General features: G+C 60.7%; 2 protein-coding genes across 2 annotated transcripts; one reads left to right on the forward strand and one right to left on the reverse strand.

Annotated features, from left to right (window-relative positions):
- Window positions 1-399: 399 nt before the first annotated feature.
- On the forward strand, window positions 400-14,097 carry LOC141744207 (uncharacterized). Its single transcript, XM_074589641.1, has 33 exons — window positions 400-549; window positions 1,010-1,129; window positions 1,525-1,644; window positions 1,726-1,953; window positions 2,186-2,299; window positions 2,395-2,514; window positions 2,803-2,928; window positions 3,029-3,235; window positions 3,403-3,571; window positions 3,705-3,873; window positions 4,121-4,346; window positions 4,736-4,861; window positions 5,067-5,282; window positions 5,494-5,802; window positions 6,046-6,258; window positions 6,445-7,032; window positions 7,445-7,660; window positions 7,857-8,095; window positions 8,178-8,307; window positions 8,645-8,823; window positions 8,940-9,126; window positions 9,483-9,701; window positions 9,929-10,112; window positions 10,402-10,603; window positions 10,674-10,838; window positions 11,129-11,329; window positions 11,421-11,964; window positions 12,111-12,239; window positions 12,392-12,499; window positions 12,586-12,822; window positions 12,951-13,374; window positions 13,608-13,743; window positions 14,021-14,097. The coding sequence occupies exons 1-33, from the start codon at window positions 456-458 to the stop codon at window positions 14,075-14,077; spliced, it is 6,702 nt and encodes a 2,233-aa protein (XP_074445742.1). The 5' UTR covers window positions 400-455; the 3' UTR covers window positions 14,078-14,097.
- An 863-nt stretch (window positions 14,098-14,960) lies between these two features.
- CLDN23 (claudin 23) lies at window positions 14,961-16,136 on the reverse strand. Its single transcript, XM_074589013.1, has one exon. It carries the CDS (start codon window positions 15,900-15,902, stop codon window positions 15,201-15,203), a length of 702 nt encoding a protein of 233 aa, XP_074445114.1. The 5' UTR covers window positions 15,903-16,136; the 3' UTR covers window positions 14,961-15,200.
- Window positions 16,137-22,962: the final 6,826 nt, after the last annotated feature.

The following is a 22,962-nucleotide window of genomic DNA, read 5'->3' on the forward strand; positions in this document are numbered from 1 at the left end:
CCCCGGGGCCGGTGTTTTCGGAGGGAGCCCCCGCGTTCAAGGCTGCCGCTGCCTTCCCACGCCCGGCGCAGGTGCTGCGGGCCCCGGTTCACACGGCCGGCTCTCACAACAACCCCCGCCCGATAAGGCGGACGATTAACGGGGCGGCCGGGGGGGGTCCGGGGACCCTTCGCGCCGCCCAGCTTTTGGGGGTGTGGGGGGGGTGAGCCCCGAGGGGGCCCGACCTGGCACCGCGGACCGAGGACGCCCCTCCCCAGGCCCTGGCTGGGGGCTCCCCAGGGCGGCCCGGCGCAGCCCCCGCGGCGGCGGGGCGGGCCGGGGTCTCCGCCGGCGGCGGGCGGTGCCCGCGGTGCCCAATGGCCGCCCGCGCCCGGGCATAAAGGCAGCGGCGGCGGCAGCGGTACCGCGCTCCCTCCCGCCGGCCGGGCCCCCCGGAGCCGCCCCTCCCCGCCGCCATGGGCCGCCCCCCGCCGCCGCTCCGCCTGCTCCTCGCCGTCCTCAGCATCCTCCTGCCGCTGACCGGGACCGCCGCCGGGACCCACCGCGCCCGTGAGCCGGGACCGGGGTGGGGGGGCGGCCAGGGAGGTCCCTGCTCCATCCCGAGGGGCTGCGGTGGGCGGCCGCCGCCGCAGGGCTGCTTGCTGTTCCCCCCGCGATGGGCTATGGGAGGGTCCTTGCCCCCTGGGGTGTCCCTGTCTTCCCCACCACTGATGTGGGGGTCCCTGACTCCTGTGGCATCCTTCCCACTCTGACAACGTGGGGGTCCCTGCACCCTGGGGAGCTCTGTCCTGTTGCCAAGGGCGGTTGGGTGGGGGTCCTTGCCTTCCCTGGGGGAAAAAAAGGGGCTGCGGTTCTCCCTCCGGCTCCGCAGGAGGTCCTAGGGCGGCCTGGCTGGGGCCAGTCCCCCGCACCGCAGGGCTGTGCTGGGACCCACGCTGGGATCATGCAGGGGGCTCTGTGATGGTGATCTCCTGGGCTGACCATGGGCTGGGGTCCCTCTCTCCTGCAGCGCCCGCCGGCCCTACGTGTGCAGCCTCACGCCAGGCTGTCTGCGGCACTGTCTGCATCCCTGTTCCCTGGCTCTGCGATGGCGAGCAGCAGTGTCCTGATGGGACGGATGAGCAGTGTGGTGAGCTGGGGGGGAGCTGGCACCCATCTGCAGTCGCGGGGTGGCCTGGGGGGCTGTGCTATGAGGGCATTGAGGGGCCCTGGTGCTCTGGGGTGTGGTGTGGCAGGGCAGGCCAGAGACACCTTGCTCCTTGCTGGCTCTTCCAGTGGCTCCTGTGTGGCACCCTGCAGGGACCTGTGTGCCCCAGAGCTCCTGGGGGATGTCTGGGGCATGGGGACAGATTCTGGATCCTATGCTGAGCAAGGCAGCCCCCCACCTGCCAGAGAGCCCTGCTGGGTGCTGCTGTGGGTCCGCCCCTTGGCACCCAGCCAGCACCTGCCCCTTGCCAGGACGGAGGGGAGCCTCGTGGTTGTGCCAGAGCGGTAGGTCCCAGTGATTGTGTGGTGTTCCTGCAGATGTTGCCTGTGGTGGGGACCCCCATGTTTGGCAGTGTGACGATGGCCGGTGTGTTTCTAGCAGCTGGCGTTGCGACGGTGCTGCTGACTGCCTGGATGGCTCTGATGAGCAGGACTGTGGTATGTAGTGTCTGCTGGGTGGGCTGAGTGGGGGTGGCTGGGGGCATGGGGCCAGGTTCAAGTGCTGCTCTGTTCCCTCAGTGTGTGGGGCAAAGAAGGTGCAGTGTCCTGGCACCCACCACTGCATCCCGCACTGGGAGCTGTGCGATCGGCACCAGGACTGCGAGGATGGCTGGGATGAGGAGGGGTGTCCCCAGCAGCCCTGTCTGCCCGGGCAGTGGCAGTGTAGGAACAGGGTGTGCATCATGGCCGAGTGGAAGTGCAACGGGATTGATGACTGTGGCGATTCCTCGGATGAAGATGTCTGCGGTAAGTGGGCACCCTGGATGTTCTGCGATGGGGTGAGACCTGTCCAGGCCATGGGTAAAGTAGGGGGTGTACTTTGCCTTCCTAGGCTCCAGCTCCACTTGGGGTGGTGGCAAACATCCCAGGAATCTGTTGATGCTTTGCGGGGCCTCCCCACAAGCCTGGGACCCACGGTAGCCCTGGTGCCCACCTTGGTATGGGTTTGCCCTCCTGACATGTGTTGTGTGTGCCGTAGCCCCCTGCCCGCCTGGCATGGTGCGGTGTGATGAGGGGAAGTGTATCTTGGAGTCCCTGATGTGCAATGAAGAGGACGACTGCCTGGATGGCACTGACGAGCCCAGCACATGTGGTGAGTTGCATGTGGCTGCTGGCCACTGTCCCTGTGGCTGGGGCGAGCCACAGAGCCATCCCACGTCATGTCACCCCTCCAATGTGCCCCCGCAGGCCGGAGCTGCTTTGTACGCAACGGGGGCTGCGCGGAGACGTGCGCTGACACACACTGGGGCGTGCAGTGCTCCTGTGGGGCCGGCTGGGTGCTGCAGGCAGATGGGCAGAGCTGTGCTGGTAAGGAGAGGTCAGGGCACACACACTTCAGGCATGTGAGTCCTCAGCCACCAAGAACTGAGTCTGCTGGGGGCCAGGGCTGTGTGGGAACACCTGCCTTAGCCCTACTCCTGCCTGGCCCCACAAAGGCTGTGTCTGGGTCATGTCCCAGCAGCAGCTGGTGCATGCTGGGGCCCAGGTCCTGGTTTCTAGGGAGCCTGCCTATGGTCCCTGGGGAACAGTGGTGGTCCTGTCTGGGGGCAGCTCGCCAGCTGTGCAGCGGGCTCCTGGCAGTGCCTATCCCTACAGATGTGGACGAGTGCTCCCTGGAGTACAGCCCCTGCAGCCAGATGTGCAGCAACACACCGGGTGCTTTCAGCTGCGCCTGCCTCCAGGGCTACACCCTGCGGCACGGCACTGCCTGCGAAGTGGCAGGTAGGGTGAGCCGGGGAGCCCAGGCTGTCGGAGGGGCTGGGCAGTGCCGCCAGCTAGCCGGGTCCCTGCTCACTGGGTAGCATCCCCCTCGCTCTGGCAGACAACGCAACGCAGATCCTGGTGGCAGTGGGGGAGGACCTGGCTCTTCTGGATGTGCGGACCCAAGCCTACCGACCCCTGCTCTCCACCGAGACTGAACCCCGTGCCCTGGTGTATGACCTGCTCCGGGAAACCTACTACTGGCTGACAGAGGAGGGCGAGCTCCGTGCTCGCCTCCCAGGGAAGGGCACACGGCCCCTCTATGCAGGTGGGGAGGAGCGAGGGTGCTGGGTGCTGTAGCAGAGCTGAGATGGGTGCCGAGAGCTGGCCTGCCACCCCAGCCCTGCCTTTGCTGTAGAGGAAGGGGCAAAACCTGGATTTTGCCTCCCAGCCTGGAGCAGAGGTGGTGTGCCTTAAATCGCTCTGTCTCTGTAGATGCCGGGGAGGTGAACAGCATCTCCGTGGACTGGTTCACAGGGCAGCTGTACTGGGCCAGCAGCCACCCTACAGCCATCTGCGCAGGGCTGGGCAATGGCCGGGGCTATGTGACAGTGCTGGGGAAGGACGTGGCACCAGAGCAGCTGACAGTGCATCCAGCTGCAAGGTGAGGAGTGAGCCCAGGGTTGGCCCCAGGCTCCTGGGTGAGTGATACCAGTGCTGACCGTGTTGTGCCTGCTGTGGGGCTGTGGCAGCACTGGTGTTATGCCATGAAGTGTATGCTTAGTCCCTGCCCCCAGGTCCCTGTACTGGGTCAACCGTGGGCAGAGGGGCCGGACAGTCATTGCTGCAGCCGGCATGGATGGCTCAAACCGGCGGGAGCTCACAGTGGTGTCCATGGAGGAGCCTGTGGGGCTGAGCCTGGACCATGTGGCTGGCAGGCTCTACTGGATCAGCGAGTACAAGGAGGTAGAGATGTGGGGCAGCAGGGCTCTGCCCTCCCCCCTCCCCAGATGCTGGGACGCAATGAGGTGGGAGTGGGGAGAGTTCCCCTGTGGCTACAGCCAAGGCATGGGACGGAGTAGGGAGAAGTGCCCGGGTCTGGCACACATCCCTGGGCTGGGAGGGGGAAGGCACCACTGTGAGCCCTGTGGCTGCGGGACAGTGCCAGGGTGTGGGGGTGCCATGTGGTCACCATGCCTTGCCTTGTCCCCAGTCCATTGAGACGCTGCGGGTGGATGGCAGTGGGCGCCACTCCTTTCCTGCTGTCCTGCGGAGCCACACAGAGCCACTGGGCCTGGCTGTCTTCGAGAGCCGGTTCTTCTGGACTGATGGCACAGAGCTGGTGTCAGCCACCCAGGCCTCTCCCCAGGAGCACGCGGTGCTGCTCCGTGCCCCCATCTCAGCTTTCACCGTGCTGCACGCACTGCAGCAGCCTCCCCGTGAGTACCCTGCCAGGTGCCCGCGCTGGTGCAGGGCTGGCACCATCCCCATCACTTCCCTGGGTGCCAGCAGAGGCTGTCCTTGGGTCCTGGAGCCCACCAGCTCCTGCCCGATTGATGTACTTTATGGGACAACGTGATGGCTATCCTGGCCCTGTGGTGCGGGGTTGTGGGTTTGTCACAGAGAGGTTGTATGAACCCGTAGGAAAGCTGCCAAGTCCCATGGCTTTGGGTAGAGCTGAGCCCTCCTACCCCATGTGACACTGCTACCCTGCCTGGGGTAGTCGGCCCTTATCCAGCCCCAGGACAGCTGGTGGTTCTTGCGGAAAGGGGAGAAGCATTGTGGGGGGTCATGGCTGCCTGAGCTCTTAATGTCCCCTTGCTCCCAGGGGACACTGCTGCGTGTGCTCCAGGCCTGTGTAGTCACCTTTGCCTCCTGTCCCCTGTGCACCCTCGGGGCTACAAGTGTGCATGTCCAGAGGGCCTCTTCCTCCTGCCCTCAGGGAAGTGCGCAGGTGAGCAGGGTCTGCAAGGTGGGCTTGGCTGTCTGGGGCGGGATGGATCCCTGTGGGAGTCAGAGGGGGCATAAGGAGCTGTGGCTTCGGTGGGATGAGGTTCCTGGCACACACCAGTGCTGTCATGTTTCTGCCTCGGTTCGTGATGGTGACCCCATCCAGTGCCCCTGGAGCCATGCTCACACACTGCCCTTGTACTCCACAGAGCTCTCCATTGTGTATGCATCGGAGAAGGCCATCTCCCTGGTGCAGGTGGGTCCCGGAGCACACAGCAAACGGGTGCAGGAGTGGCAGCATTCCCTCCACCTGCAAGACGTGGATTGGCAGAGGTCCATGCTCTACGGGACAGATGACCGTGGGACACTGCTGCGTGTCGTGGGGCACCCTGGCAGGAGAGAGGCCATTGCGACTGGGCTGCCAGGTGAAACCCTATGGGGTGATGGAGGGCATGCTCCCCTTCCGGGTGCTCCCTGAGATTCTCCTGGGTGCAGAGCACAGCAGCCCCATGGTGCCCACAATGGGGCCGTGCCGAGGCACTGGGCAGCTGTGCGCCTGGGTCGGGGGGACCCAGGCGGAGAAGCAGGATAATGGGACAGCCTCGTAACTTGCTTGCCTTCCTATTGCTTGCCAAGTCTGCTCTGCCCGTGTGGACATCCGCTCGGGTGACCTGTACTGGCTCGCATGTAACCGGAGGGACATCGGGGTGATCCGGGCGTCCGACATGTCCACGCGCATCCTGCACCGTGCTCGCAGCATCATCCAGCACCTCTTCTTGGACTGGCAGCGCGGCACTCTGTACTGGCTGGCCCGTGGGCAGCCCCTGCAGCAGCTGAGCCTGGCTGGGGGTGCCCCCTGGGACGCCTGGAACGAGACATGGCCTGGAGACCTTCCTGCGGCCATGGATAGCAGAGCCTTCAGCCTGCTCTGGAGCTCAGCCCTGGGTGAGCTCTGGTGGTATCTGGAGCAGGGAGCAGGGGTGGTCTCTATGGGCAGGAGTGACCACCCCTACATGCAGCAGGTCCCTGCCCGGGCAGTGGGGTGCTCATGGGGCAGACTCTGTCCCATGGGTGGGCCCATGGCCTCATCCATGAGGTCCCTGCCATAACTGTGGGTTGTGGGGGCATGGAGTGGGCCATGAGGGGTGCCTGCGGGCCATCAGGCACTACCATCCCTCTGCCTCACAGGCCTGCAGGCACTGAGTCTGACCAAGAGGCAAGCAGTCACCCTGGCACCCAGCTGGTCCCACGGCCTTGCGGCCGCCTTTGAGCCATACCTGGTGTCAGCAAACGGGACGCATCTGCTGCTGTGGGACCGGAGGACGCTGGTCCTTGTGCTCTCCATGCCGGCAGCAGGCGTGCAGGGAGTGGTGGCCTTCGTTGACTCAGAGCCACAGGCTGGTAAGAGTGGCTGTGGCTCCGTGCCTGGTGCTGGGGCTGTACCTGATGGGACTGGGTGGCCCTTGCTGCTCTGAGCTGGGGCAGGGTCCCTGGCTGCTGGTGGCCATGTGGGGTGCTCTTGGAGGTGCCTGGAGCATGGGGAGGGCGCAGACCCAAATCCAGGCTCATGTTCCCATGCCTCTCCAGTGTCACCAAGCAAGGGGTCTGCCCTCCCACTCCCTCCACCGATGACCACCACTACGAGGACAACCACAAGCACCACTGCTGCTAGGCCCACCACCTCCACCACAAGACCTACGCAAAGGAAGACCACCACTGTGCTCACCACTACTCCTGCACCAACCAGCAAGGCTACCACAACACCAACCACCACCAGCCAGTCCACATCAACCAAGAAGACCATCCCTGTGCCAACCACTGCCCGGACCACACCAACCAAAACCACCACTGTGCAGCCAACCACCACCAGCACCACCACCACCAGCACGACCATCACCACCACTCGGTCCTTGCCAACCAAGACCACTGCCACACAGCCAACGACTACCACCCAGCGAACAACCAGTCCTGCACGGGTAGTGCCACCCACCCCACCCCTTCCATCCAGCACTGCACACCATCTGACCCCAGTCCTCCGTCTGTCCTGTCCTCGCACACATGTGCCCTGCCGTGATGGCACTGAGTGCGTGGCCCAGGAGTACATGTGTGACGGGGAGAAGGACTGTGCAGATGGCTCTGATGAAGATGGGTGTGCCCAGCTCTGTGACACCCCAGGTAGGAGCCATTCTTCTGTCCCCTGTGCCGCTGGATCACCCTGTACTAGGACTTCTGTCTGCTTCCTGGTGGGGTTGGTAGGATGGAGCCCTCAGAAGGTCTGAATGTGTCCTGGGCTCTGGTGCTGGTGATGTGGCATGCTGGGCTCTTTTGAGCTTGGCATGGGGCTGGAGGCCCTGTCAGAAGGGGACAGGGCTGGCCCTGGTGCTCGTGGTGACCTAGACGTCGCTGAGCTGAGGCTGCCTCAGTCACCTTACTTGGGACCTAGATGCACTGGGATGCAGTGACTAGGAGGGACCAAGACCTGTCGCTGTAGTGTGGGGCTATTCTAGGTCTCTGGGGGTCCAGCAGAGGGTCTGGGCACCCTGGCTGCCTACTGCAGGCTTAGCAAGGCCCCATTGTGTCTCCCCAGGTGCCTTCCACTGTGTGAGCGGAGCCACATGCATCGGTGCTGGGGAGCGCTGTGATGGGGTGCCGCAGTGCCCCGATGCCTCGGATGAGACAGGCTGCTGGAGCCCCACACAGGAGTGCGCCCTGCGCTGCGATGCTGCCACCCGCTGCGTCCCCAAGAGCTGGCTGTGCGACGGCCATGCCGACTGCCTGGACCACACCGATGAGCAGGGCTGTGGTGAGACCCTGGGGCTGAGTGGGACGGGGGCTTCTGGGGGTTGCCTGCCACACAGGTGGGTGCACCAGGTTTCCTGTGGGTCCAGGAGCCTGGGGCAACCTGCCAAGTGGCTGGAGGGGCTGTACCCTGCTCAGTGCCGTAGGATGGGGACGGGGATGGGGACAGTGCCCCAGCTCAGCCCTGGCCCTGCCTGCAGTGCCAAAGGAGTGCAGCCCAGCCGAGTTCTCCTGCCGGAGCGGGCAGTGCGTGGCCCTGGCCCTGCGCTGTGATGGCGACCGCGACTGCCGGGATGGCTCGGATGAGGAGGGCTGTGCTGTGCCCCGGCCGCTGCTCTGCCGCACAGGCGAGGTGACATGTCCCCGCAGCGGGGAGTGTGTGCCGGAGGCCTGGCGCTGCGACGGCACCGCCGACTGTGGGGATGGCACAGACGAGCAGGTGGGTGGGGTGATGGGGACACAGCATGTCCTCACTCGCTCCCGGGAGGGCTGGTGGCCCTCTTCACCCTCAGCTCTTGCAGGGCTGTCCCTGGGAGGAAAGGCTGTGTGGGGACCGGCAGTGGAGCTGCTCCCATGGCCGTGAGTGCATCCCTGATGTCTGGCGCTGCGACGGAGAGAGTGACTGCACGGATGGCAGCGACGAGGCTGGCTGTGAGCAACACCCTGCTTTTATGCCCTCACCCAGGGGTGGTTGGTGGGTGCCCAGCACAGAGGGAGGTAGGGACGTGTCTGTGCCGAGGTGAAAGGCCCTGTGTGCTCGTTGCCTCTTCCACCATCTGTGGTGGCTCCAGGCACGCCACGGAGCTGTTGTCCGTGTAGGGCTGGTGGCCTTGGGATTAGGATAGCCTGAAGCCAGGCTACAGGCACAGCGCTGGATATGGCTGCACTGAGCCCCAGGCACCCTGGAGGAGCAGCTGATTCTGCTCCAGCTGAGCAAAAGGAGCTGGTGGGTGAGGCTCAGGGCAGCCTTCCCCATGTGTCCCTGTAGGCCCACCTGCTCCCTGCCAGAGTCACGAGTACCCATGTGGGCTGGGGGCCTGCCTGAATGCATCCCTGGTGTGTGACGGCCGACGGGACTGCACAGATGGCTCAGATGAAGGGGGGAACTGCTCTGTGCCCTGCCACCGGTCCTGTGCTCATCTCTGCTACCCCTCGCCCCAGGGCCCTGTGAGTGCCAGGACCCCTGGTCCAAGGGCTTCCCCTGCCATGCTGCCCTGGTCCAGCTGCAGGAGGGAGCCTCCTGTGTCCCCTAGGGGGGACCCTGATGGCCCCTTTCCCCACAGCGGTGCTGGTGTGACCCGGGCTATCGGCTGGCTGAGGACGGTCTGTCCTGCGTGGACATAAATGAGTGCATGGAACAGCGTGAGGAAGCCTGCACCCAGACGTGCCTCAATGCCCCGGGGTCCTACAGCTGTGGTTGTCTCCCTGGCTACCTGCTGGAGCCTGATGGTCATGTCTGCAAACTCACTGGTAAGCCCTGGGATGGCCAAGGAGACCTGAGGGTCCCTGGCACTCTAGGGTACACCAGGAGTTGGTGGGTACCTGTCCCCCTGTGCCTGCTACCCACTGGGAGCCCTGTAGTCCCGCAAATGGCCCTGTCCCCTCTGCCACGTGGTCTCCCAGGCCCCACTCAGCTGTAAGCTGCTGCTTGCCAGCCTGTGGCTGGTCGGAAAATCCCTCTGCACTAGCTGGGGAACATGCTATGCGGTAGGGCCGAGACTCAGCAAGCTCCAATGTCTGTAAGTGCCGTGTTCCCTGCCTGTGTGTGCTGAGGCTGTGGGGCCACCAGCACTGAGCAAGGTCTGGGTGTCTCTCTGTTGCTCCAGGACCAGAGCCCGTGTTGCTGGTGGCTGTGCAGTCAGAGGTGTTGTCTTATGGCCTGCGGAGTGGGCGTGAGGAGGTGCTGCTTGCTGCTGACAAAGACCGTGTTGTCTTCTCACTCGACTATGACCTGGTGGAGGGGAAAGTCTTTTGGATGGACCTGGCCACAGAGAGCATCCGCTGGCAGAACCTCAACTCGACCAAGAAAGGCACACTGGTGAAAGGTGGGCTGTGACAGTGTGGGGTTAGCAGGGCTTGCCTCTCTGGCTGTGCAATCTCCCGGTTATAGTGGGGGTGCCAGGCTGTGTTCCCTTGCATGGAGAGGTGCTGGTGGGAGCAGGGTTGGGAGGAGCCAGAGCTCCGGGGATGGAAGGCACCTGCGCTGGGAGCATTGTGCCAGAGGGCCATGCAGGTATCACCCTAGGGGTGCTGACTCTTGGGCACGTTGCAGGTGTGAGATCAGACTGTATAGCAGTGGACTGGCTCGGGAGGAATCTGTACTGGACAGATGGGGCAGCAGGGCAGGTGCTGGCCACTCACCTGGGGGCTGCCTGGCGAGGGATACCAGAGTACACTGTAGTGATGGATGGGGACCTGGACCAGCCCCACTCCTTGGTGCTCCGGCCTCTGGCAGGGTAAGGCTGGGACAAGAGGACACGGGGACTACCTTGCCATCCGTGCACTGCCCTATTTTCCTCCACAGAGGCAGGCAACAGGCTGGGGAAGAGTTGGGATGGTGCCAACTGGGTGCTGTTGGGGCTGTGCAGCTGGGGAATAAGGAGCCCGGGCAGCTGCCCTTGCCCTGGGTGGAGCTCTGAGTGTGTCCCTGATGAGATGGGATGCTCCACACAGCTCCTCTGGGCTGCCCTGGTATTGGGACGATGCTGTGGCAGGTCCATGGGCCAGCACCTCTCTTCCCGCCAGGTTGCTGTATTGGTCAGAAGTCGGGAGCCACCCACGGCTGATGGAAGCCACCATGGATGGGGGTCGGCGGCACGTGCTGCTGGCCCAGGGGCTGGGCTGGCCCACAGCACTGGCCCTTGACCTCCCCACCTGGAGGATCTTCTGGCTGGATGAGAAGCTGGGCAGCGCTGGTTCTGCACATCTGGATGGTACCAGTGTGAAGGTATGTGGTGGGGTTCTGGTGACAGGGCCTTGATGGGGGCTGGGGTGGGCGCTTATGGCCTTTCTGACAGGTCCTGCAGCTGGGCTGGGTCCAGAGCCCCTTCGCGGCAGCTGTGTGCGAGGGGCAGCTCTACTGGTCGGAGAGGAAGGCATGGTCTGTGCAGCAGGTGGACAAGACCAGTGGAAAGAACAGGACTGTGCTGCTCAAGCGACACGGGCAGCCCCATGGCCTTCAGGTATCTACCTGGGGGAACCCCAAACCCTGTTGCACCATCTCTGCTGGGGCTCCTACCCTGCATGGCCCTGCCATCCTCCGAGTGCGGAGCCACTGGGAGCTGTACCCCCATCGCAGTCATCCTTGTGCAGCAGTCCTGGTGGTCAAGGGTCTCTGGTCCTCTTGGAGCATCTCTGCCTCACCATCCTGCCCCCAGCTGGGCCATGTCCAGGCCTCGGGAGCATGGTGTGTTGTCAGTCATACTCAGCTCCACTGCTGGTGGGGCTGAGGCTGAGCCTGCCCTTCCCACAGGTGATGCACCCAGCTCTGCGCCCTGTGGCCCCCAGCCCCTGCGTGGCGCGTGGCTGCTCCCACCTGTGCCTGCTGAGTGCCAGGCAGGCCGGGCAGTGCCGGTGCCCCGCCGGGCTGACGTTGGCTGCTGATGAGACCACCTGTCTGCCCCTCCGAGATTCAGCCTTTGCCCTTCTGGTGTCACCGGCAGCCGTGATGCAGGTACCATCCTCTGGAGCCAGCCCTGGGGGCTGCTGTCCTCACTGCTGTCAGGGGAGCAGGGTCCCATCCTAGTGCTGCCTCCTTCCTCCAGGTCTACCTGAAGGATCTGCCCGTAACGGCTGGATCCCAAGGCCTTCCCCGACACCGGTCCCTGCCGTTGGCCAAGGTGGGCCGCCTGACAGCCATCGACTACGCAGTGAAAGACAAGAGCCTGTACTTTGCGGAGGTGGGGGGTGACTCCATTGGGCTGCTGCGCCTGAAGGACTGGGGGCGGCTGTCCTGGAAGCAGGCAGTGGCTGTGGAGGGCACTGTGACATCCCTGGCCCTGGACTGGCTGAGCGGCAACCTGTACTGGATCGGGGGGCAGCCGCCCAGCATCCGCGTGGCAGCTGCCGGGGGGCGGTGGGCCCTGGCACTGCTCAGCAAGGGGCTGCAGGGCGCTGCCTGGCTGGCGCTGTGCCCTCGCGCCTCCACCATGTGCTTTGTCACGGCGGCTGGCAGCCGCGGGCCCGGCGCCGCGGTGGAGTGTGCAGCCATGGACGGCACCGGCCGCAGGGCAGTCTGGAGGAGAGCCCGGGCTCCCACTGGCCTCGCTTTCGGGGGTGCTGGCACCCGGCTGTACTGGGCAGACCGCGGTGAGTGTGGGCTGGGTCGGGGTGCTGCTGGGGACCAAGAGGTGTGGGTGCTTGGTCTGAGGGCACGGCCCCGCGAGGCAGCCCGGAGCCCTCTGCGCACCCTCCCACCCCCCACAATCTGATGTCCCTGCATCTGTGCCCTGCAGAGAGAGGCACCATCAGCAGTGTTGAGCTGGATGGATCCCACTTCCGTGTGGTGCGGGAAGGGCTGCATGGCCTCTCGCTCTTCGCCATCGGAGAAGGCTCTCTGCTCTGGAGCACAACCTCAACCAACGGTGAGTCCATTTGCTATGTGTTGTCCAGCTCCTCCTACTGCACCAGGACACAGGGATCTCTGCCAGTCCCCGTGGGGTGAAGGGTAGGCTGGGGGACCCCACTTCCCATCCTGGACACCCTTGTGGGAGGAGGTGACCCTATGTGTCTCCAGGCTCTAGCAAGATCTGGCACAGCCGGCTGGAGCGGGCCGAGAGCTGGTGGTTCCCAATCGAGCAGGAGTTGGTAGCCATGAGGATTTACAGCCAGTTCTCACAGGAAGGTGGGTCTGGGGCTGACCCAGCCCGGAGCGTCTGGTGGGTTCAGCTGTCCTCATGGTGGCCGTGCTAACCTGCGCTGTTTTTGCAGGCACCAACGGCTGTGCAAAGAGCAATGGGGGCTGTGCCCAGCTCTGCCTGCCCAACCCTGCAGGGCGGCTGTGCCGCTGCTCTCCTGGCTACCACCTGGTGCGTGGGGTGGCATGCACAGTGGCACTGCCCTGCCCAGCCCCGCTGCAGGCTTGCCCTGACCTACAGAGCTGCATCTCTGGAGAGCAGGTCTGTGATGGGCGCCCGGACTGCCTTGACGGCTCCGATGAGTCTGACTGTGAGTGCCGTCCCACAGCCAGGGTGTGCAGGGGTCCTGGCTGGGCACAGGGGGACCTGCCCAGCCTCCCCCAGTTTGGGAAGGAGGATCTCACCTGGGTCTTTGCTGATCTATGCCCATCCCTCCAGGCCCCTCTGTGGAGGTGGGGACACATGTCCCCATGGTGGCACCATCAGGAGCATCCCATGTGAAAGAACAGAAACCAGCCTTACCCACAGCTGCACCCAAGCCTCTGCAGCCTGGCCCCAGCCTGCCTGCAGCCCCTGGCCCCCAGGAGCATGGAGAGCCCTTCCTGGTACCCCCCAGCACCGAGGAGGTGCTGGGGGCTATGCCATGTAGCAGTGAGACATGTAACCTGCGTGGGGAATGTGCCATCGAGGCTGGGCGAGTAACATGCCACTGCGCCCTGGGCTATCGTGGTGACTACTGCGAGGAGGCAGAGGTGCAGCCCCTTGCAGGCCCTATCGCCCTGGGGGTGGCTGTGCTCCTGCTGCTCGCTGCTGCTGCTGTGGGGGCCCTGGCCTACATGCGGAGACGGGACAGGCGGAGGAGGTGAGTTCCGGGGCTGGGCTGAGCCAGGTACACCTGGGGATGGAGAGGGACAGGGTCTCCCTGCTCAGGGACAGTGTGGTATCCTGGGGCACTCCTGAACTATGTGGAAAGCTCTGATCATCCCGGCAGGCTATAACCAGGGGTTGTGGCAGGATCTTGGGATCTGCCCCACCTCTAGGAAATGGCCATACCATCCTCAGTGTACTTTTTTTTTCTTTTTTTTCCCTCCCCAGGACCTCAAGCACTGCCTCCACCCGGGTGCTGACCTTGTACCACCGTGAAAGCGACCCTGAGGAAGAAGATGAAGAGGAGGAAGAGCTTCCCCCCAAGTGTGACACCTTTGTGAACGAAGCTTACGATGGGAAGGAGGTGAGCAGCATCTGGAGCAGACCCTGGTAGGGACCTCCCTGCCACCCTGAGGTGCCCCAAGGACCCCTGATATCCAGGTCCCTCCCCAGGTCCAGCACTGGCATGGTGCCCTTTCTTGAGGCAAGCTCAGCCCTCCTGCTGGGGGTGCCTGGGGTCTGGGTGATACAGGGGCTTTCCCGCTCTGCCTGTGGATGGAGCTCCTGCGCCAAGGTGTGGGGTGGGCCCAGGGGGGCTGGCTCAGGCTCATCACTGATGCACCCATCTGTGATCTCCACAGGAGCTGCCAGCCCCACTGAGGAAGGGATCATCTCACCCCAACACTGCACTTTCATAAAGGAACTTTTGTGCAGCCTCTCTGGTGCCGTTGTGGTTTGTGTCGGGGCTGGGGACGGGAGGTTGGTTTGTTCTTCCCAGATCTCTAAGCTCCAGGGAACTTACAGGCCAGAGCAAAAAGCTTTGTGAAGTTTTTTGGGAAGTCTCCAGCCCCAACACACTCTGAGCCACCTGAATCTGATCCCCTGCTTCAGGGTGCATCCTGTACCATCCCTTAACCACGCTATAGGGCATCTCAAGCCACTGTCTCTCTGCAGCAAGGCTTAGCTTGCTGACCAGGGTGCTTTGGGCTCTCCTGGGGTAGAAATCTGGCTGAATAGCTCTGCAAGGAAGCTGGCTCGGCTCTTGCCATGTTATGGAGGGTGCCAACCAGGATTTTATAGTGCAGCTCTGACCTCTGGAGTGTCCCTTATAAACCAGTGAGACCAGTTTTACTGCCTTTCACCAAGCTAATGATGAAAGGGGAAATATACACTATTTTTTCCCGCCTGTGATTGCTTTTTTTCCTCCTAAAGTAGCTGTGCTCAAGCAAGGAGAAACCTCTTCCAGAGCAGATTTTGACTATGAGGTCAAAGTCCTTGAGGAAGGTGCTATAACAGCTACCTCTACCCTTTTACTGACCTTTCTTCCCTGCTTCAGGCAAAACAGGGGGGAGCTGGGTTAGCCATGCCCACTGGCTCCCAGCCCAGCCTGCCTGGCAGAAAGCCCGTAACCATCCCACAGCACAGACCCGTTCCTCTTCATTTATTTTGCTGTTTTCAGAGATATGTGGGAGGTGCTTCCCTCCCCTGTTCCCAGCCCTGAAGGCTACGGGATAATAACCTGTACCTTGCTCACGTGAGAACACTGGTGCTGCCTTTGCCCAAGCTGTTGCACAGTGCAGGAGGATGAGATAAAAGCTGCATCTGGAGGGAGGGACTGGAGCCAGGGCTGGTCCTCAACCTGGAGTATGGCAGGCTTTTGGGGAGGTTGCAGAGATTCAAGCCAGGTCCTTGGTCTTGTTTCCAGCCTGTTCTGCGGAACCCCAAGAGAAGGGCATGGCTTGGAGGAGCAGGAGCCAGTGCTGCTCTCAGGGCCAGGCAGGTGGGCTGGCCAGTGCCCACTGCTGTCCCTGTGCTGTGAGGCTACAAGTCCGAGTCGCAAGGCAGGGTGCTCCTCTGCTGTTGTCTGTCTCGCTCATCCTCCAGCACGTCCCAGGGATTGCAGAAAGCCCCAGTGGTGGACCACGGTCCTGCCTCCAGCGAAGGGCTGGGGGGCAGTCTGGGGGCCCTGCGTTCCTTGCAGCAGTGGTGGAAGCTGAGGGCGAGGGCCAGCCCCCCCAAGATCTCCAGGCAGCTTCCCAGGTAGCTCAGCACCAAGCCATAGCCTGCAACCAGCATGCCCCCGGCCGGTGCGGGCAGTGTCCATAGCTCATGGGTGTACCAGGAGGCAGGCACGAGGCTCAGTAGCCCTGAGAGGAGCAGCATAAGCCCTGCCACGCCAGCTAGCAGGTGCTGTGGCTCCTTCTGCCAGCAGCGAACCCCCAGGGCAGCCACCACCAAGCCCAGGAGGGTGAGCGCCAGTGAGGTGGGCATCATCCCTTGGGCCACCCGCACGGGCACCTGCTCAAAGTAGGCCAGCTCATCAGCCTGCCCACAGAGGCGGTCATGGGTGCTCTGCCGCTCTGCGCATATGTCCCAGATGCCCTGCTCCAAGACAAAGTCAATGGGCTGGTTGGACATGTGGCTCACCTGCCTCCAGCTGGGTGCCACTGTGCCTGTGAAGGTCAGCAGGAGCCCGCAGTGGCACAGCACCATCCCCACGATCATCGCCGTCGGAGTCCGCATGCTGGGGAGGTAGGTGACGAAGGCTCCGGTGCGGGTCTCCAACTCCTGTTCCTGCTTGTCAGAGCCAGAGAGGTCCGGCGGGGGGGAGCTCCGGGGGGAGCAGGGGCTCGCTGCCGCCGCCTGTCACCTGGGCAGAAGAGGTGGCACTGGTGCCCCAGGGCTGCTCGGTGCGGGCAGGGCTACCCCGCGGCAGGGCGGTAGTCCCAGCGCCCCCCGTACGGCGGGCAGCCCGCGGAGCCGGGAGCCGCAGCCCAGCCCGGCTGCGCTCAGGGCTGCGGGGAGGTGCCAGCGGCAGGAGGAAGGGCAGGCAGGCAGGAGCGGCGCAGGCAGGGCTGGCCGGCGCAGGCAGGAGCCGGGCACAGGCAGGGCTGGGGTGCGGGAGCCTGCGGGAAACACCGAAGCTCCGGCCCGCGCTGTCCGTCCCCCCCCGCCCCCCCCAGGGAGTGGGGCTGGGATGCCGGGGACACTCAGCCGTCCCCGGGGTGCAGGTGGCACCGGGATGTCTCGGTGTCACCCTGGGACTTGGCAGCGCTCGGTCCCTGCTCCTCCCTGATGGGGAGGCACAGGGATCATGAAATGATTGAGTTCAGGATCATGGGTACTATCCACAAAACAACAACAAGAAGTAAAATTACAACCTTGGATTTCAGGAGGGCTAACTTTGACCTCTTCAAGGAACTGCTTGGAGAGATCCCGTGGGCTAGGCTCTGGAAGGCAAAGGGGCTCAAGAAAGCTGGTCGATATTCAAAGACCACTTCCTCCAAGCTCAGGATCGGTGCATCAAGAAGAGCGTGGCCAGCAGGTCAAGGGAGGTCATCCTCCCCCTCTACTCTGCCTTGGTGAGGCCGCACCTGGAGTACTGTGTCCAGTTCTGGGCTCCCCGGTTCAAGAGGGACAGGGAACTGCTGGAAAGGGTGCAGCAGAGGGCTACAAAGATGATTAGGGGACTGGAACACCTCTCTTATGAGGAAAGGCTGAGGGATTTGGGTCTCTTCAGTCTGGAAAAAAGACGGCTGAGGGGTGACCTTATCAACACTTATAAATACTTAAAGGGTGGGTGTCAGGAGGATGGGGCCAGGCTCTTTTCAGCGGTGCCCGGGGACAGGACAAGAGGCAATGGGCACAAACTTGAGCATAGGAAGTTCCACCTAAACATGAGGAGGAACTTCTTTACTCTGAGGGTGGCAGAGCACTGGAACAGGCTGCCCAGAGAGGTGGTGGAGTCTCCAACTCTGGAGACATTCAAAACCCGCTGGGACACGTTCCTGTGTAACCTGCTCTAGGTGACCCTGCTCTGGCAGGGGGGTTGGACTAGATGATCTCCAGAGGTCCCTTCCAACCCTATGATTCTATGATTCTATGACCCTGTTACGGCTTGCTTAATTAAACTGACTGTGAACTTATTTTACTATCAACTGAATTAATTTATAAAAATCATTAATTAAGGTGAAATGCTAGCATCTCTCAGAGTTTGTAAGGACCCTGTCGTCCTCCCTAGGCCCAGGAGACCTTCCCAGCCCCTAGCCTTCATCTTCTCACTCTTCATCCTGGCAAGCGTCTCCCTGTCCTTCAGGGACTGCTCCTCAGCTTGGCCCTGCTCTTCCCTTCCCAGGCTGCGCTCAGAGTCCACTCGCAGGCGCAGCAGCCTGGCTGTTGGAGGGAAAAGCCTCTGGGATGTCCACTGAAACAGGTATGGGAAGTCACCACATTTGAGAACCCCTATGTGGGGTTTTGAGCCCTAAAAAGCACTGGTCTTGGGCCTCTCCAAATTTCCCTGAATTTCTGCCTGTCGCGCTGAGCCCAAAAGAGGGCAGCAGTCCCTGTGGATTAATTTGGGATGAGCAACCCTAGCTGATCAGGAGGGCTGGCTGCAGGTGTGCCCCCACAGCATCTTTGCACTGCTGGTGTCATGCAGCTGGGTGGGCCCGTACTGGACCAGCTGCTCCCCAGCTCCCTTCCCCATTCCTCCATCCTACAGCTATTTCCCTGAGTCCCACGGAAGCCCTTCTGTTCTGTGGGTGCCAGATCATTTCAAGGACAGATAGTCGAGCTGTTGATCACTGGATCTCAGCCTAGCTGTAAGGGAGGGGTGGGTTGAACTCAGCCAGGGACTCATGTCCCCTGCCACGTCTGCAGGACAGCAATGCTGATAGACAGCTCTCTGTAGCTCCAGACTGGGGACACCTGGCTTTGTCATATGCAGCTGGCACTCCTCAGCTGAGAAACTGAGCTAGGCGTTGCTGTTTCTCTTTCTGTCCCATGAACTTTTTAAACTTTTTCCCCCTGCTCCAGCCGTTGGGCCCATGCCAGGCCACCCATTAGTACCTTTGGAGCTGTGGGTCCAACCAACACACCACATGCTGCCTGGCTGGTGTGCTGCCTGAGGCTGCCTTCTGCCATGGGACCCCCCACCCCTGACAGGAGCAGGAGCTGAAAGAGCCTGAAATCTTCTAGTCCTGACCCTTGCAGGAGGCTGTATTTTTTTTTTACATTTGGACACGAGGTGGAGGTTGGCTGTGAGAAGACTTAGTCCTCCTGGGGGAGAGGGAGGCAGAAGGAAAGGGCTGGTAATGAGTTGGGTGGCACGGTGAGCCTGAATGCCATGGATGAGGACCTGTCAGTGCTGTCTGGCTCCTCCTGAGCTCAGGAGCTTTTTACTGTGGTGACAAAACACAGCTCGGTGGCAATGCTGGCAAGTAAAACAGTGGTCACCTGTGGACCAGCCAGACTGAGCTGTAGCTGTGTGCAGGTGGGAGCAAGCCTGAGCCCTGTGCGGCTGGCCAGGGCTTTGCTCCCTGTCCCACATGTGCGGGTGGGGCGTGCTCCATCCCTGCTGGAAAGGGAGAAATTCCATGTCTTGTCGTATTTGCCTACATTTTTCGCAGACAGGTCAAGAAACCTAGAGGCCTGCTGCTCGGGATGCAAGGGGTGCCACAGGAACCCCCACCCTGGGCTTTGCAGTGCCTGCCCTAGGGTGTTTCTCCCTGCAGCACCTTCCTTCTCCTCTCATCTGCCCCCAACGACATGCTCTGCCCCTCACTCCCACAGGCTTGGGTCTGGGAGGTGGCCTCTGCTTGGGTCTGCAGCATCAAGCAGAAGCTGGGTGCCGGAACGCTCGCAATTAAGCATTGGGGTCAAGTTTAACAACCTAGGCCTTTCCAATTTATTAATAGTGCCCAGGAGGACGCATCTGCCCTTTGCGCTGGTGTCCAGGCTCCTGATTGCAGGGCACCAATAAACAGATTAAGTGATGTGGCCCTGAGGCTGGATGACCTGCCCTGAGCAAGCTTGGGGAAGGAAACGGTATTAACAGAGCTATTTCCTGATGCCACAAAGTTATAGATTGTTCATTTCTTCCCTTTTACTTTCTAATGAAGTGGTATGAAAAGCAACTCAAAGGAGAGCCTGGCTCTTTCCAAGCTCTGGGGAAGCATTTAAAGCCATCTGGTCTTAGAGATAAAATGGTATGCCTGAAACTGCCTTCCTTTCCACGTTTCCCTAGCTGCTGGGTGGGGAGAGCCACCTTACTTGGTGTTTCCTACTTCTCTGAGGCTGTGACTAAGTTTTTCCTACTTTGGCAAAGTCATCTCTTCAAGAATGTGATGGAAATTTTATCCAGGTCGAGTTGGCTTGCATTTTATTATCATTATTTTTTAACCCCCCTTTGTAAATCGGAGGAGCAGCCGAAGGCCTTGAGCTAACTGGAACTGGAAAAGATCCAGGGCAGGATGGTCAGAACTTGTGATCGATTCTAAGGGGAAAAAAAAATAAAAAAATCCATGATGGGCTATTGAGTGTCAGGTTGCTGCTTCCAGCCTCAGATACCCCACGTCATTGAAGGCTGGGAATGCATTCAGGCAACATTGCTGCGTTCAGCCTGTTCCCTGCCTCCCTATTTGTCTGCTTCCAGACACTGGTGGTGACAGGACACCTGACTGGACAAATACCAGTGTCTCTTGGGTGACAGTGGCTCCGTGTAGGATCAGCGGGGATCAGACTAGTGGCTTTTGGGTTACACCATTGTCACACCAACTGAGCAGAGTTTGGTGTAACAGATGGGCCTTCCCTGGTGCCAGAATTGGCCACAGTTGGGGAACACACGCACACAACAGTCTCCAAAGCTTCCTCTGGGATCCTTAGTTTGATCCAGAATACCGGGTCCAGCTGAGCTTTCAAAAAGTGGCTCCAGAGAGAAGGTAGCTTCCCTGCACAAAGGCAGCTCTGTCTCTGTACTGTCTGCTGAGCTTGTGACACCGAGACCAGGGAGGAATCATGTATTTGTGAGGGGGTTACTCTGACGCCCTTCCCCTCACAACTACGAGACTTGTCCTCAGCAGCAGCAGGATCTCTCAGCATCCTGTTTGCCGTGCAGGGAAGAGCCGGGGCCAGGGCTGTTTAGCAGGACCCTGCAGCTGGTAATTCCTGTTTACATCCCACTGACCCTGGGGCTTCGCCTGCATCGCATACAGCAAGATCCCCCCCATACCACCACACTGCCTGCGTGTCCTGCACGTTATATTGTACCCCACTGCTTCTCGGGTTCAGAGTGGCCTCGGCCCACGCTGGACATTGAGCCACATGGCAGTCAGGTCTGCGGACATGGAAAACAGGAGTGTGTGTGCTGTGCTTCCGTGCACTGCCCTGTGTCTGGCAGGTGCCCATCAGGCACAGCGCTTGACCCTGGCTGTGTGTCCTTTGCCCTGTCTCTCACTTTAGGAGGATCCGCTTTGCAGAGCCTGGCAGCCCCCTCTGTCCTGCCTGCTGTAGGAGATGGGGACTGGCTTGGAACAGCACTTGGGGGTTCTTGGGGGCGTTGTAATTTCCTCTGGTCTAGCCCCTTGGACAGGTCCACTAGCCACCTGTGCTTGCCTCTGTTGAAACCCTGAATCCCTGCGGGCTGGGAGGAAAGCAGGACGGCTTAAACAGCCCGTGATGTGTTTTTTAGAATTAGACCTGCTTGTCTGAGGCCTCTCCTCAGTCTCTATCATACAGGAAAGTCTCATAAGGCAGGTGTCAGGGTTGAAGGATTTGGCTCTGATCATTCCATTTTGCTGCCTTTTCTTCTAGAATTTGGAGTGGGAGGGTTTCTAAGAGTGCGAAATGAGGGTTCCCCATTGACGACTCCTTGCTTTCAAGCCACAGCCCAGGAAGCGTGTGAGTGCAGCCGGGACACGCTCTGCATTGTGCAAACAGCTGCAGCTGCAATGGGCTTCTCTCAGACCAACTCCCCGCTTCCTCCCTTGACGGACACACTACTGTCTTTGTCCCTGCCAGGAGGCCAAGGACGAGCCCCCAGGCACGACAGGGTCTGCGGTCCCCCTTGCTAGCTGAATGTGGAACAGACGTCTGTGTGTCCTCCCCAGAGCACAGGCAGCAGTGCTCGGCACCCAGCGTGCAGCTCCATGCCCCAGCTCTCCAGCCTTCGGGGCATGACTTCTGCAAGCAAATCTATTTGTCTTCCATTTGCCCATTGACCTGCTACCCTCAGGCTGGCCATGGTGGTGACAGCAGCCCCAAGGATGCACTTTAGAAGGGTTATTGGAGACCAGGGGATGCATTGGGTATGCAAAGGCTTGCAGGTCCTGTGCTGGCAGGTCCCACGCTGGGGCTGGGACCCAGCAGTGGCTTATCGTACTCAGTCCTGTGGCCCACAGGAGCCTTGGCTGTTCCCCCTGCTCAAAAGTCAGCGCGAGGGAGCTGCATACACCCGTGCAATTTGGGGGCAGCATCTTGTAATGCCTGCAGGGAGCAGTAAATCCATCAGTGAGCACTAAGGTTGTTGCCGCTCTGTTTCTGCAGCCCAGCTGTGACTGAATTCTATTCAGACTAGATCCTGGGAATGAGTTGTTGAAAGCCTTGTTAGATGCCCCCCAGGTATTCACTCAGCCGTTAAACTCCCTCACTTCCAAACTGCTGCACTTGGACTTGCCAGATTGCCCAGTGCTGCTTCTGAGTCTCCGCTTTCAGTTCAGAGAATGATATAAAAAGCATTTTTGCAGCTATATCTATTTTTGTCTGACTCGATCCTGAAATGGTTGAGAGTGGTTTGGACATGAAGCTCTCGTGCTGGGTTTTGGAGGTGCAGCTCTTTTCAGACAGGGAGAAGAAAGCAGTTAAATCTCCGTCTGGCTGTGGAAATTGCACGTTTGTCCAGTTCTTGGACCACAGAGCTTGGGAGCTAAAGGGCAATGCCAGTGCCTGTGGGTGCAGAGCATGTTGCAACTGGCAAGGCAAAAGCAGCGCTTCATGTTGGGGTTCATCTGGTTACTCTAAATGTGACTCATCTGCACGTACGTGATCTCTTGTTAGGCTGAAAGGCCTGAAACCAAAGCGCAGGTGGCTTATGACTGTGCCTTTAGGCATTTTCTAGCAGTTTGGTCAGCTTTGTGGGTCAAACCACTGGACGTATGGCCAAGGCCGCAGGAGAAAAGACCTGCTTAAACCTTTCCTCTTGAGAAAGCCCTGGGCGGGAGGCAGCTGTGTCCCATGCCTGTTCTGGGGACTGAGAAACAGTGGTATCTCTAGTCTATGGGAATTTTATTCCAATAGTGGACAGGATGAGAACATTGGTGGGATGATATCTCCATCTTGAGAACAGGAAATTCTCCCACTGTATTTGTGAACTATGAGGACATTTTGGATGGAAGGATAGTTGCGTCTAGCTCCCATGTTACTTGCTGGTGAACAGACTGCTGAGTTTTACTCCACAGGAGGATCCTGTCCCCTTTGGAGGAAAGCACAGGACTCTTCCAGGTTAGTCGGAGGAATCTTGCAAATGAAAGGAAAGTGCTTTTATTCTTGGCAAAGCGTCAAATCCACACAGTACAGCCTGCCCTCCATGTGCCTGATACCATCAACGCATTCTTTTGAGGCAGTCAGTACATCAGTAGAGACAAAACTAATTGGTTTTGGCATGCAAAGGCCAGTGAAATCACCAGCCACAGAGAGTGTGAAGCATAGGTACAAGCAGAGCAGGATTAGTCTTGTGCCTTCCCTTTTATACCAAAGTAAAAAAATCACCCCTCTAGACCTGTGCCCTGCAGTTGTGCCAGCATCTGCT

Source organism: Larus michahellis, chromosome 5 (assembly GCF_964199755.1).
Source record: "Larus michahellis chromosome 5, bLarMic1.1, whole genome shotgun sequence".
Taxonomy (NCBI): domain Eukaryota; kingdom Metazoa; phylum Chordata; class Aves; order Charadriiformes; family Laridae; genus Larus; species Larus michahellis.